The sequence below is a fragment of the Gymnogyps californianus genome, unplaced genomic scaffold, assembly GCF_018139145.2.
Source record: "Gymnogyps californianus isolate 813 unplaced genomic scaffold, ASM1813914v2 HiC_scaffold_38, whole genome shotgun sequence".
Lineage (NCBI taxonomy): Eukaryota > Metazoa > Chordata > Aves > Accipitriformes > Cathartidae > Gymnogyps > Gymnogyps californianus.
Window position 1 is genome coordinate 363,627 of NW_026114268.1, and position 14,878 is coordinate 378,504.

Sequence of the window (14,878 nt, forward strand, 5' to 3'; positions counted from 1 at the left end):
CATTCTCGCTGAGCGAGCGCGTCACCTAGTTGTTCCCTTTCCCTCCCTATCATGTCCTGAAGGTCCTGTCAACTAAGGAGACAAACCAAACACATTTCTTCTTGCTGTCCCTACTGGCCTCAAGGTTCCTGGGCGTCAGGCCAATTACTCCCTCCCTTACCAGCCTTCAGGTCCCAGGCACCCCACCAAACAGGTACTCTTGATGATCTCGTCACAGAACAGAGAAGCGTAACAGCACACAGAGCACTGTCTCTACAATCAAGCAGTTCCAAGTTCTGAGTGGGGAACCTGGACCCAAACTGCTGTGGAACAGTGAGATCCGTGACCGTCCGCTGGCCAGCGATGCCTCCACCATCGTCTGCTTCCTCGAAGGACTGACTGACTCGTATTTGTTTCTATGATTTCTGAGTCTAGATTAGGATTGTTCTATTGCTACAGCAAACCATGGCTTAAGATTGGACCGATCTGCCAAGGGTCCAAGTGATTAGAAATCAGAAATCAAGCTAAGTTAGGATCCAGGCGATTAGAAATTATAAGTTGTAGTATAAAGTCTGTATTACACTACTTATCAATGTACTACATTGCTTCTGCTTGTAAAAATCCTGTGCTGTTCTAATCAGAAAATCTATGTTATACTAATCATAGTATCCTGTTAAGAAAAGAAAGCTAGATTAGAACTACAATTTAGTGTCGTTCTCATTCTACCAAGGATCCCGACAAGAACCTGTCTGTCCCCTTAGTGTCGCGTGACACTCTTGCACACAGGTCTCCACCACGTGCCGTGGGAAGGAGGGGGCTCGCAATAGCTGCTTGTACTTCAGCGGCTCAACCTTGACATCATCTGCGAGGAGGAACATTGTCACTGCCACAGCAGGCCAAATTTCCATGCCAGATTCATAACAGAAGTCTAGAGAAAAGGTTGTTTCTAGAAAGAGCTCTTGGGGAGTGGTTTGTCTGGGGAGAGCTCAAGCTGTCCCCTGACCTTTGGGGGCAGTTATCTACTTCTCCCAGCACTTTCCAAGGAGCAGGCAGCATGCAACATAGATCTATATATGTGGAGGGGGAAAGCGGAGGGTGGCCACTGCCTTCTCTCCAGGGATAATCACTGTGGGGAACACAAGCTCCCGCAGCCAGAACTCCTCAATGTCCAGCTGGAAGACGGGTCTTTGAACTACAAGCACCTCCCATTTGCCATGGAATAGCTCTTGGAGTGTAGCGAAGGTCCCAAGTCCTGCAACCAGGACACCCTGCCCAGGGAAAAGACAAAAAGACCTCCTTGGCACGGACCCAGCATCACCCCCTGTCTTTCTGCTTGGTCTCTCCACTCTGACCTCAGGGAAGAGTGAAGCCCTAGGGGTGCCGAATGCTTTCTCAGATTGGATCTGGAATTGGTTTCTCTCCCGCTTGGCCAAGGAGCTGCTCTGGGTACATGCGCTGGTCTTGGTGTGCTGCCACGATGCTCAGGGAGGGGTCGCTCCTCGGGGCCCAGGCTCTCAGGAGGATTGAACCCCTGTAAGGTGAGGGGCACCAGGACACCAGCCCACCTTGTCCAGCTTCCCCTGTTCCCAGAGTGTAATCAGACACAGCTCCCCAGACAGCCACCATCTCTGGAAAGCAAGGGAAAGAGGTCTCAGGCTCCAGGCCGAGCAGCTCACAGACTCTCGGCAAGCTCCTTGCCCAGGGGATGGCAGATGCTGCTGTACACAAAGAGCCCAGAAAAACACTGCCAGGGCTGTGGAGCTGGGCTGTGCTCCCATTTCCGACCGCCAGCTCCCAGAGAAAACTGCCTCTGAATGGTCCCCCCTTTTGAGGGGAACGAGCTGTGCCCACAGGAGACTCGGTGCTCAAGGCAGCCTCAGCACCAGGACCCACTAGTCCTGGCAGCCACATTGTCCCCCGACCCCCGTGGGACCCTCAGGCAGGGCTCTTGTGGCAGCCCCCAGACCTCTCCAGCCACCCCCACAGCCCAGCAATTGCAGCTTTTGACAGCTGACAGCCCCGATGCGACCCCTCAGGAAGGAGGCCCCGAAATCCTCACCCTTGGTGGAGAGCTGCAGGAGTGTGGGGAACGAGCAGCTCAGCTCCGAGCTGATGGTCATGGTGCAGCAGCCCTCCGTCGCGCTTGCTGCTCGCCCTCAGCTCAGGAAAAGGGACGCACTTCCCGGCTCCTCACCCAAAACTCTTCTCTCGTGCTCCTTCTCCTGCCTGTCAGCAAGGGTCCCCCAGCACAACCCCGCTGCCTCCCGACCCTGATCCTGGCTGTGGAACAGCTGCAAAGGGCAGTGGTGGGGAGCCCCTGAGCAGTGCCCAGCAGCACCCAGGCCTCGCCGGGAAGTGCTGGCACTGCCGTGGTACCGCAGAGACCTCCCTGTGATGCAGTTCATCCCCTGTGACATCAGCCCACCTCATTTGGAGGTTCATTATGACACCAGGAGGGAGATGGCCCAGCTGGGGAGAGAGGCGAGAGGTTTCCCCTCTTGTCCTGAGAAACAGTCACCCCCTTTCTCCCCAGGCCTTTCCCAAAAATCCCCTCTGCCCCCTGCACCAACATGGCTCTGCTGCTGGCAGCCCATCCGGGCAGGCGGGGTTTGGGGATTGGCTGCGGTCGGGCTCTTTTCAAGAGATGGGATCGAAAGCCTGTGGGATAAAACAGCCCCTCCCATGGTACCGAACACTCTCTGCTTGGTGTTGCTCTTGTGTTTTGGATTTGTCACCCAACCAGGCCTGATCAACCACGGAGGTTTCAGCTGTTGCTGAACAGTGCTCGCACAGTGTCAAGGGCTTCTCTGTTCCTCACTCTGACCCACCAGCGAGTAGGCTGGCGGGGGGCAAGGAGCTGGGATGCGACACAGCTGGCACAGCTGACCCCGCCTGACCAAAGGGACATTCCAGACCATAGGACGTCGTGCTCAGCAATACAAGCTGGGGGAAGAAGGAGCAAGGCGGGGGTCACCATGGAGAGGACAGACCCCGCAATGCCCCTCCAGCCTGCTGCTGGCCTCACAGCAGCTCCACTGAAGGGACCTCACCAACACCCACCCAGCCACCAGCCTGCTGCTGGCCTATCAGGGTCTCAGGAAGAAGGGACCTCACAAGGAACTTCCAAGCCATTTGCATGCTGCTGGCCTTTCACCTGCAGGGACAGAGGTGACCTCCCAAGGAATAGCCAAGCCACGTGCCTGCTCCTACCCTATCAGCATCTCTAGCAGAAGCGATCTTGCCAGCCCCACCCCAGCCGTCACCTCCCTGCTGGCCCCTTGCCGTCCCCGCAACCTGCCTCTCCTCTGCCCCCCCAGCTCTCATCTCTCTACACTCTCGCTGGCAGGCACTGAGCACCTCATTGCCACCTGCTGCTCCTGACCAATCAGCTTCCTCCCACACCACAGACCTCACCACACCCCAGCCATGTCACCTTCCACCCCTCCGCCCCCTCGCCTGCCTCTGTCCTGCCCCAGGGTCTAGGAAATGCAGCAGCCAGAGCACACGCCTGTATCTGATTGAAAAATGGAAAAGTAAAAAGAAAAAAGGCTTGGGGAATCGGAAGTTCTAATTAAAATGACGCCTCACATCCTAATCCACAAAGACCCTGCCCGTGTTGGCTTTCTTCAGATGGGGAGGAATAAAAAGCAAAATGAAAAAGAAGCCAAGTCTATTATGCAGAACAGCTTCTATTCCCAGGTTTTGTAACCTCTAGAAAGATGCAGATGCAGGGACCGTCGCAACTAAAGCATCTCCATCAGTAATTGCAGCTGAAATTGTATTTCCACCTGCAAAGGCACCTGCAATGGCATCTGCATCTGCAACGGTGCCTGCACTGGAGAGCTGCAGCCAAGAGGACAGTTGCACACAGAGCCTTCCAGATGCAGATACCTTTGCAGATGCCGTTGCAGATTCGCAATACCATTGCAGGCACGATTTCAGCTGCACATACCACTGCTGATAACCCTGCAGATGCCATCAGCAAAGCAAATCACACTGCTGGGCAGGTACAACTGCAGTTGAAGAAGCCGTTGCAGAGGCCAGGGCAGATATGGATCCCCTTGCAGATATCAATAACATCGCCCATACCTATACAGAGACCAATGCCTTTACAGTTGCCATCAACGATACCATTACAGACCCTGATACCAGTGCAGAGGCACTGATACCGTGACAGTCAGTCACACCCATACCGAGACCGTGAGTGGCACAGATACTATTAGCGATACCCTTGCTGATGCTGTTTCAGCTGGCGAGGGAATTACATGTACACATGCACAAACCATTGCAAGTTCGTGTGCAGAGACACAGAGCATTAGCAGGCCAGATACAGTTTCCGGTGCAATTACAGGAACAGATACAGATCCCAGTAGAGGCACAGGTACTGGCACCCTCAGAAATACAGGTACCTGTCCCATCACAGGGACTGAGATAATTACAGACACGGATTCACATTGCATTGCCGATATCATTGCAGATGCAGGCACAAAACAGATAGAATTCCAGGTAGAGGTACAATTACACTCACAATTCAGGATACAAGTACAGCCACAGATACAGGCGCACATTCCGTTACCCAAGCAACAGCAGCTACCAGAAGTGACACCATCACCGGCTGAGGTTCCATGACAGACAGAGGAACCATTACACAGAAAGGCATTGAAACAAACACGGCAACCAAAAGCACCCCCTGGGGACTCCGAGGCCGGTCAGCCGCACCTTGCTCCCTGGGGGAATCAAGAAACGTGTCCTCCAGGATCACCTTCCCAGGCACATGGCAGAGAAGGGGACTGAGAGAAGAGAGCATGGATTGACCACCGAAGATGCCATTGGAGCTGTAGATGCCGCGGCAGAGGCAGATCCCATTGCAGAGACCATTCCAGATCCCATTGCAGATGCAGATGAAATTGCAGATGCAGATGAAATTGCAGATGGAACTGCAGCTGGAGATGCCGTGGAAGATGCTGGTGCCATTGCAGGTGCCATTGCAGATGCAGATCCCATTGCAGATGCCATTTGTGGGGCTGGACGCCAGGTCCTCACCAAAGCCACTCTGTCACTCCCCTCCTCAGCTGGACAGGGGAGAGGAAATAGAACGAAAGGGTCATGGGTCGACATAAAGACAGGGGGATCCCTCAGCAATTACCGTCACGGGCAAAACAGACTCATCTTGGGGAAAAAAATGAATTGAATTTATTATCAGTCAAATCAGAGTAGGATAATGAGAAATAAGACCAAATCTTAAAAACACCTTCCCCCCACCCCTCCTTTTTTCCTGGGCTCAACTTCACTCCCAAATTCTCTACTTCCTCCCCACCAGCAGCACAGGGGGACAGGGAATGGGAGTTGCAGTCACTTCATCACACGATGTCTCTGCCGCTCCTTCCTCCTCAGGGGGAAGACTCCTCACACTCTTCCTCTGCTCCAGCGTGGGGTCCCTCCCACAGGAGACAGTCCTCCACGAACTTCTCCAACGTGAGTCCTTCCCACAGGCTACAGTTCTTCATGAACTGCTCCAACATGGGTCCCTTCCACGGGGTGCAGTCCTTCAGGAACAGACTGCTCCAGCATGGGTCCCCCGCGGGGTCACAAGTCCTGCCAGCAAACCTGCTCCAGCGTGGGCTCCTCTCCGCAGGGTCACAGGCCCTGCCAGGAGCCTGCTCCAGTGCAGCCTATCCACGGGGTCACAGCCTCCTTCAGATACATCGTCCTGCTCCGACGTGGGGTCCTCCACGGGCTGCAGGTGGATAGCTGCTCCAGCATGGACCTCCATGGGCTGCAGGGGGACAGCCTGCCTCACCATGGTCTTCACCACAGGCAGCAGGGGAATCTCTGCTCCAGCACCTGCAGCACTACCTCCCCTTCCTTCTTCACTGACTTTGGTGTTTGCAGAGTTGTTTTTCTCACAGCTCCTGTCTCCGGCTGCTGTTCCACAGCAGGGTTTTTTTTTCCCCCTTCTTAAATCTGTTATCCCAGAGGCACTACCACCGTTGCTGATTGGCTCGCCCTTGGCCAGCAGTGGGTCCATCTTGGAACCAGCTGGCATTGGCTCTAGCGGACATAGGGGAAGCTTCTAGCAGCTTCTCACAGAAGCCAGCCCTGTAGCCCCCCCGCTACCAAAACCTTGCCATGCAAACCCAAGACACTTCCTCCTCACCTCCCCACCCTCACCATTTCTAACATTGGCCTCCTGGGACTTGCCTCACTGACATCACACTTCACCACTGAAGGCTGCAGCTGGAGGTAACAGCTCCTTTGCACCAGCTCCCACCTACTTTCCTGAGAGACCTGGCTGCACACAGGCACAGCTGGCTTTCTCTTCATTGTCAACAAACAGAAAGAAAGCATGGTAAAGTTTAATAAACAATAACCCACTCTCCTCGCCTCTACGCTAAGTCCATGCTGCTTCCAATGAGGTTCACCATCCACAGGGGATAACCTCACTGGAAATGTTTCCGAGAGAGAGAGAGAGGAAATGATAGATGTAAACACAAGGAAGGATTTGTCTGAAGAGATAATGAGACTGCTGAAAGACAAGGGCAGGCTTCTAGCTCCCTGAATCTCAAAGCTTCAGCCTGGGTGGTTGAGAGGGATCTGACTGAACAAGGAGTAAGGGGAAAGGAAACCTGGAGACCAATGGAAATGGCATAGGTCCAGATAGTGTGCTGAGAAGATGCCTTTAGACCTGGGCAGGTGGAAAAATTAGGGAGGTTAAATATACAGGACCATGAGCAGAGTCCTGGCAATGCAAGTACAGGGGAAGGTCAAGATTTCTTCTCCTGCAATTAATAGACTTCCTAGAAATTCCCATTTTGTCATTGTTGTGGTTTAACCCCAGCCAGCAACTAGGCACCACGCAGCCGTTTCCCCCTCCCCCTCCCTGTGGGGTGAGGAGGAGGAAAGGAAAGAAAAAAAAGTAAAATTCGTGGGTTGAGATAAGAACAGTTTAGTAACTAAAGTAAAATATAATACTAACAAGAGTAATAATGAAATATAATAATAATAGTAATGAAAAGGAATACAACAAAAAAAAAGGAGGGGGGGGGGGAAACAGTGATGCACAATGCAACTGCTCACCACCCGCTGACCGATGCCCAGTTAGTTCCTGAGCCGCGATCTGCGCCTCCTGGCCAACTCCCCCCTGTTTATATACTGGGCATGACGTTCCATGGTATGGAATATCCCTTTGGCTAGTTCAGGTCAGCTGCCCCGGCTATGCTCCCTCCCAGCTTCTTGCACACCTGCTTGCTGGCAGAGCATGGGAAACTGAAAAGCCCTTGTCTTAAGATAAGCGCTACTTAGCAACAACTAAAACATCAGAGTGTTATCAACATTATTCTCACACTAAATCCAAAACCCAGCACTGTACCAGCTACTAAGAAGAAAATTAACTCTGTCCCAGCTGAAACCAGGACACACCAGTGGAGGAAACACATCAAGATGTGTGAGGGGAGGATCTCCCTGAGACACCTCTGTGCTCTTTCAGATCTAAGTGCTTTTGCAAGGCTCCAGGAGTTCATTTGGTGCCGTTCAGTTGGTGTCCCTTTCTTGAAACACAAAGGCCTGGGCTGATCCAGACTCCCTCAGGGTGGCATAGCACTTCTTGATGTCAATAAACTTAATTTCTTTCATTTTATTCCTGTCATTCAATCTTACTTGAAAAGGTAGCTGTAATTTCACAGTGTGTAAATGGCACTCTGGCATGAAGCTTTTAGACGAATGCTTTTTCTCTCATTGCTAACTGTTATCATTTCATGGCAACAGCTCCCTCCTGACATGAATGCTTCTTTTCATGGTTACATGGAGGGATCATTCTTATGCTTGGAGGAGGCTGTCCTGTAAGGTCTGTCAGACTTCCTCATGTTCCTTCACCCTTCAGAGCTGCTTCCCATGGAAACACCTGTATCAGTTCTGCAAGTAAGTCCAAGTCTTCTCCTCTGGAGTCCCAGGTCAGTTCTCTGCTGCTGACCTTCTTCGCTGCCCTTTGGTGTCTGAGCCTATTTCATGATCATGACAGCCAAGGCGGACACTGATGATCACATCCTGACCAACTTTTCCTTGTTGGCCAGGATCAGGTCCAGGTGAACATCACCCTTGTTGGCCCGCCTAGCAGCTGTGTTAAGAAGTTGTCCCAATGTCCTCCACACTGTTGGCACCCTGTTGCTTTGCCTGGCCAGTGAATTACAATTACAGTCCCCCATAGGAACCTGCTCGTTAACCTGGAGACTTCCTTGGGTGCTGACCGTTTCTGTTTTCTCTCCCTGATCAAGTAGTTTGTAACTATGAACACAATGTCACCCTTGCTGACTCCTCTGATCCTCAGTGACAAAAGCTAACCCAACCTGTTGCCTGTCATATAGAGGACCTCCATAAATCCAAGCTTCCCCTTCATACAGCAGGCATCCACCCTCATCATCATTCTTGCCTCCATGCTACACCTCCTGGGCTTCCAGCCATCTAAAGGGACATAAGATTATCTGTACGATTCTCCCCTTATAGTGCTAGATCTAAGGAACAGCATTTTAAATGATACCTCACAGAGTCTGAGTGCCTTCCTTACTGGGATCATAACAGACCAACACTTCCTGGTAAAAAACACTCTCTCAGCACCCTTGGATGCAGCCCCTCTAGTCCCATGGACTGGTAAGGGTCTAGTTTGCTACCTGTAACCTTACCAAGTAACCCCTGTGTATTGGGTTTGCGTGGCAAGGTTTTGGTAGCGGGGGGGGGGGGGAGGCTACAGGGGTGGCTTCTGTGAGAAGCTGCTGGAAGCTTCCCCTATGTCCAATAAAGTTAATGCCAGCGTGTTCCAAGACGGACCCGCTGCTGGCCAAGGCCGAGCCAATCAGCAACAGTGGTAGCGCCTCTGTGATAACATATTTAAGAAAGAGAAAAGAAGTTTCAGGGGAGTTGCAGTTGCAGCCAGAGAGAGCGGAGTGAGAAGATGTGAGAGAAACAACTCCGCAGACACCAAAGTCAGTGAAGAAGGAGGGGGAGGAGGTGCTGCAGGCACCGGAGCAGAGAGATTCCCCTGCAGCCTGTGGTAAAGACCATGGTGAGGCAGGCTGTCCCCCTGCAGCCCATGTAGGTCCACGGTGGAGCAGATATCCACCTGCAGCCCGTGGAGGACCCCACGCCGGAGCAGGTGGATGCCTGAAGGACGCTGTGACCCTGTGGGAAGCCCACACTGGAGCAGGCTCCTGGCAGGACCTGCGGACCCGTGGCCCCGTGGAGAGAGGAGCCCACGCTGGAGCAGGTTTGCTGGCAGGACTTGTGACCCTGTCTGGGGACCCATGCTGGAGCAGTCTGTTCCTGAAGGACTGCACCCCGTGGATGGGACCCATGTTGGAGCAGTTCATGCAGAACTGTAGCCCATGGGAAGGACTCACGTTGGAGAAGTTCGTGGAGGACTGTCTCCTGTGGGAGGGACCCCACGCTGGAGCAGGGGAAGAGTGTGAGGAGTCCTGCCCCTGAGGAGGAAGGAGCAGCAGAAACAACGTGTGATGAACTGACCCAAACCCCCATTCCCCGTCCCCCTGCGCCGCTTGGGGGGGGGAGGAGGTAGAGAAAATAAGGAGTAAAGTTAAGCCTGGGAAGTAGGGAGGGGTGGGGGGAAGGTGTTTTAAGATTTGGTTTTATTTCTCATTATCCTGCTCTAATTTGACTAGCAATAAATTAAACTAGTTTTTCCCCAAGTCGAGTCTGTTTTGCCCGTGATGGTAATTGGTGAGGTGATCTCCCTGTCCTTATCTCGACCCATGAACCTTTCGTTTTATTTTTTCTCCCCTGTCCAGTTGAGGAGGGGGAGTGATAGAGTGGCTTTGGTGGGCACCTGGCATCTAGCCAGGGTCAACCCGCTACACCCTGGCTTGATCCCCATCCACCGCTGGTTGTTCCCCTTTCCCCTCCAGAGTCATACCTCAAAGCACAAAGGCCTGGGAGACCTTGCTGGTGATAGCTGAAGCAAAGAGGACATAAAGTATCTCAGATCAATCTATACCTACTCCTACTTAATTTAGTAGTGGTCCTGTAGTATCTCTGTTTCTTCCTTAACTGTTCCCGAAGTAGCAACAGTTTATCTTGGTGCCCTTGAATTCCCTTTTGAGTTTCAACTGAGTTTTGATATGGACCGTTGCTGTGCTTGGAGGATGCTGTCTTTGAAGGCAAGGTGTATCCAGGCACACTGTGAAAATGCTTGGGCTGTTCCTTGGCTGAATCATCAGGGGAGTGAGTAAAGGCCCCAGTGTGATATGCTTTGTGTTCACGCAATGCCTGCAGCTATTCGGTAGGAGAAGGGACAGACCATGCATCTCTGATGGCATCTGATGACTGATGCCTCTGACTGATGGCAACCGTCAATGGCACAAAGGCACCAAATGGTTCTCTCTGAGATGCCATCTGGGGTGTCTGTCACACACTCTCCCTGAATGAGAATTACTTTTCCTTAGGACCTGTGGTTTCCGTGCCAGCCCTGGCATCTCATGTAGCTTTATGGGCCTGGATTTGAACATTGAATTGAATAGCTACTCTGAATTCTGTAACGCAATGTGGGGATGAACATGAGACAACTGCCAATAGTCAGTACAGATCTAGTAAATCCAACAGATGGAGAAGAGGAAGAGGGAGGCTGAGCTCTCCCTATGGCACATGACTCCATTCCATCGGATGAATACCTCTACAGGCCACCCTGAACATCAGGAGTAGAGACAGGTTCAGTTGCCCTTAATTTGGGCATCAGCTGTCATTTCAGTCGGCCAAAGGAAATTCCCAAGAGCCACCAAGAAGATGCCCCCAGATGTTGTCCTGTCTCTATATCAGCCTGCACCTATCTTCGATCTGTCTCTATTACCTGCACATAACTTTGACCACCTCTGGCACCTCAAATGTCACCGGACATTTGCATCTGAACAGCTCGCTCTGGGCCTCCATCACCGTTAATCACCATGGGAGCTGAGACAAGGATCTCCCATGCAGGTGCCTATTTAATGAACACCTGAACTGAGGCAAGAGGAATCCCACCTCCTGGGTGGGTTTGTGGTGTGCATGGGAGGGAGCTGAGTCCCCTTCCAGCCCCTGGACTACAATCCAAGGAGAAGATGCCTTGGCTGACTCAGCTGAATCCCTTCCCTCAGCAGGGGTGAAGGAGATCCCTGCCTGTCCCTGCCTGGGTGTCCTGCCTAATGACGGCACAAGAAACAGGCTGCCCAGGCAAGTGGTTGAGTCACCATCCCTGGAGGTATTTAAAAGACATGGTGCTTAGGGACACGGTTTACTGGTGGACTTGCTAGTGTTGGGTTAACAGTTGGACATGATGATCTTAAGGGTCTTTTCCAACCTAAATGATTCTATGATTCTAAGAAAAGTTGATATTTAGACCTCTGTCTCTCAGCAGCGAAATGACTGCTGAAAAGAAGTGTTTCTCCCCAGCTGAGGGAGGGAACATCAGGGATTCCTTCAGCCTGTTTCACAGCAGGTTCCCCTGGAGCCCCAGGGACACCTGGAGGGAGCCCAGAGGGGGCAGAGAAAGTGCTGCCTTGGGCTGGTCCTGTGCTGCTGAGCTGGGCTGGGCTCCTGGGAGGGAGGGAGCTCATGGCAAGTGGGCAGCGCTGCAGAGACAGCTCTGCCCAGGAGCAGCTCCTCTGCAAAGTGCAGCAGGGCTGAGGGTGCTGCCCGCAGGCACCGAGAGGAGACCTGCAAGGCTGAGAGAGCTTAAAGGCAGTCGGGAGTGCCGATGCTGAGAGCTTACTGGGGGACAAATCTTCACAGCCCTTTACATGGTAAGTCTCTGGGTGCAGGACAATGCAGCTTCAGTTTCTGGAGGGATCTCCTAAAACTGGTACATCTGGCAGTTTATGGGATCGGTCAGGAGGACTCTCTCACTGTCTCTAACATAGAGGAGAAGGATGTGCTCCACAGCAGGGCTTCCCTGCTGCACTATCAGAAGGACAGAACATAACGGCTGCCTTCTCCCAGGGTTGGCTGCAGGGGTGTGAAGCCGGGTGTACAGCCAGGGGTGCCGAGGGCTGTCCTTCAGAGCAGGGCCCCTGCAGCCCAGGGGGCTGTGTGCTGGGGCAGGGACTCTGCCGCCTGCCAGGGTCAGCACTCAGCCTGCCCAGGGAGCTCCCCATGACGCGGTGGGGAGAAGCTGTGGGTGGAAGGAGCCACCCCTTGCAGGGCAGGATCCTGGTGTCGAGAGGGTGCTCCGTGGGTCAGGGCTGCTCACAGCTGCAGATCCCTACAGGAGATTCCCCAGAGACTTTTCAAGAAGCACAGCAAGGCAGGGGCTACCTGAAAGGGAAGGATCCTGTTCTTTCAATCTTCTACTCTGGGATGTCTGGGTGGGCAATGGGACATAGAAATTCATCTCTCAGTTCAGGAGGAGGCACTGAAATTCCCAATCTGTTACTCTTAGAGGTGAATAAACCAGGGAGTATCAGAAATCAACACACCATGGCTTATAGACAGCATCAGTATCCCTTTTCCAGCCTCATCAGGGTTGGTCTGATTTTCCCATCAGAGCCTGCACACACAGATGCCCCTAGGCAGTGCCCTGCTGCTGGGAGGGGTCTGCAGGGCAGAGCTGAGCACACAGCGGGTGGGATGGCGTCTGTGAGCAGTGACAGGGAGGAGGCCCAGGGACAGAGAAACAGCTCCTGGCAGGGACAGCAGAGACATGGGCAGGGGCTGGGAGGAAACTGCAGACAAGCACTGGAGGAGGCTGCATTCAGGCAGCTCTCTTTTTGTCTTTCACTGTAGACGTCTTCTGGGCATTGTCTGCTGGGCAGTGATGTGATTCTCTCTCTAGAACATCTCCTCTTCGGGACCCCTGACTGTCTGCTTTGCCTGTCCTGCTGGGCTTGCATGCTGCCCCCGGAAAGGCACAGCTCTCCTGTAGGATCCTAGGGAGCACTGAGCCTTTCCTTGGGGGTCGGCACTCTCCTCTCAAAGTCCTTTGCTTCTCTCTGTGAGAGATCGTGTCCTGCTCTCTCCATCACAACTCCATCTCTGGGCTGGGACAGAGAAGAGTTCGCAGATCTGCCCTTTGAACCAGTGATCCCCTGCTCCCATATCAGTTTAGTTGTTTGGGGTTTTTTAAAGGGTAATTCATGTGTGAAGTCATCTTCAAGGCAGCACAACTGAAAGCGCAGGGCAGATCGGAAACAGACTGGTGGACACTGCAGCTCTCCTGACTCTGCACTAAGCTACAAAGAGCTCAGCCCTTTTGCCTGTCCCGTCTCAGGACCCTTCACATTTTCAGTCATAAAAATGAGGATTTCTACCCCTAAAAAGAACACTCACCAGATGTGATGGTGGAAAATAAAAACCACAAACAAAATTATTATAAGGACATGCTCAGCTTCTCTTCTGCAGCCCACGCTCTCGAGAGTCATGAGTGCAGATATTGAACTCTTCCATTAAAGGTGGATTACATCTGAGACCCTTTGTGAATGTCGGAGCTGTCACAAACCAGCTCCCATGTACCCACTGCAGCAGAGCAAAGCTGACTCCTCAGCAGCACATGGCCAGAGGTCCTGCTCCTCACACCACACTCAGCCAGCACAAACCAGAGAAAGGAAATGCATTTCACTTGGGGGGTATTTCTATGAAAAATGGAGCGGCTTTGCTCAGAGCTGTCTGTTCTAATTTTAACCTCTCCTTTCCCTTTTTAAACAGTGCCCCTATGCCAAGAAACAGCAAATGACCAACGGCAGCTCCATCACCAATTTCATCCTGCTGGCATTTGCCAACACACGGGAGCTGCAGCTCTTGCACTTCTGGCTCTTCCTGGGCATCTACCTGGCTGCCCTCCTGGGCAATGGCCTCATCTTCACCACTGTAGCCCATGATCAGCGCCTCCACACCCCCATGTACTTTTTCCTCCTGAATCTCTCCATTCTTGACCTTGGCTTCATCTCAACCACTCTCCCCAAATCCATGGCCAATTCCCTCTGGAACACCAGGACTATTTCCTACTCCAGATGTTCTGCCCAGTTTTTTTTCTTTTTGTTTTTGATGTCAGCAGAATTTTTTCTTCTCACCATCATGGCCTATGACCGCTACGTTGCCATCTGCAAACCCCTGCACTACGGGACCCTCCTAGGCAGCACAGCTTGTGTCTGCATGGCAGCAGCTGCCTGGGGCAGTGGGTTTGTCACTGCTCTGCTGCACACTGCCAGTACATTTTCACTGCCACTCTGCCAGGGCAATGCTGTGGACCAGTTCTTCTGTGAAGTCCCCCAGATTCTCAAGCTTGCCTGCTCACACGCGTACCTCAGGGAAGGTGGGCTTGTCATGTTTACTGCTTTTGTATTTTGGTGGTGTTTTGTTTTCATCGTGCTGTCCTATGTGCGGATCTTCAGGGCCGTGCTGAGGATCCCCTCTGAGCAGGGACAGCACAAAGCCTTTTCCACGTGCCTCCCTCACCTGGCCGTGGTCTCCCTGTTTATCAGCACTGGCACGTTTGCCTACCTGAAGCCTCCTTCCATCTCGTCCCCATCCCTGGACCTGGTGGTGGCAGTCCTGTACTCGGTGGTGCCTCCAGCAGTGAACCCCCTCATCTACAGCATGAGGAACCAGGAGCTGAAGGAGTCCATCAGGAAAGTTATTTCAGGGATGGCTCTCAACAGTGGTAAATTTTCCATCACTCTTCAGAAGTGACTCCCACCGTGCCCCATTGCAGGCCTGTCCTTTGTTTGCCATTTTATCATTTTTATCATTATCTGTATTGTTATTAGGGTTTTTTTTTTCCCCCTACAGAAATGTCTGAATCCATCTTACTTCTTTTGAGGAATGAACCTGCTCTGTCTAACCTGGATCTGATAGAAAAGTGTGTCTTTCACTGGAACAGAGCTGCCACTCTCATGGCATCTCTGAAATAAAATGGAATCACCCCAGTGCA

At 52.5% G+C, this 14,878-nt stretch overlaps 2 protein-coding genes across 2 annotated transcripts in view; both read left to right on the forward strand.

The window, feature by feature from the left end:
- Window positions 1-401, forward strand: part of LOC127028640 (ubiquitin carboxyl-terminal hydrolase 42-like) — a 3,067-nt gene extending 2,666 nt beyond the window's left edge. Inside the window, exon 7 of the mRNA XM_050914356.1 lies at window positions 218-401. Coding sequence (XP_050770313.1) covers window positions 218-401 — 184 coding nt within the window. The remainder of the gene's footprint in view (window positions 1-217) is intronic.
- Window positions 402-13,653: 13,252 nt separating this feature from the next.
- LOC127028662 (olfactory receptor 14J1-like) lies at window positions 13,654-14,637 on the forward strand. Its single transcript, XM_050914374.1, has one exon. The coding sequence runs from the start codon at window positions 13,678-13,680 to the stop codon at window positions 14,635-14,637; it is 960 nt and encodes a 319-aa protein (XP_050770331.1). The 5' UTR covers window positions 13,654-13,677.
- The last annotated feature ends 241 nt before the right edge of the window (window positions 14,638-14,878 follow it).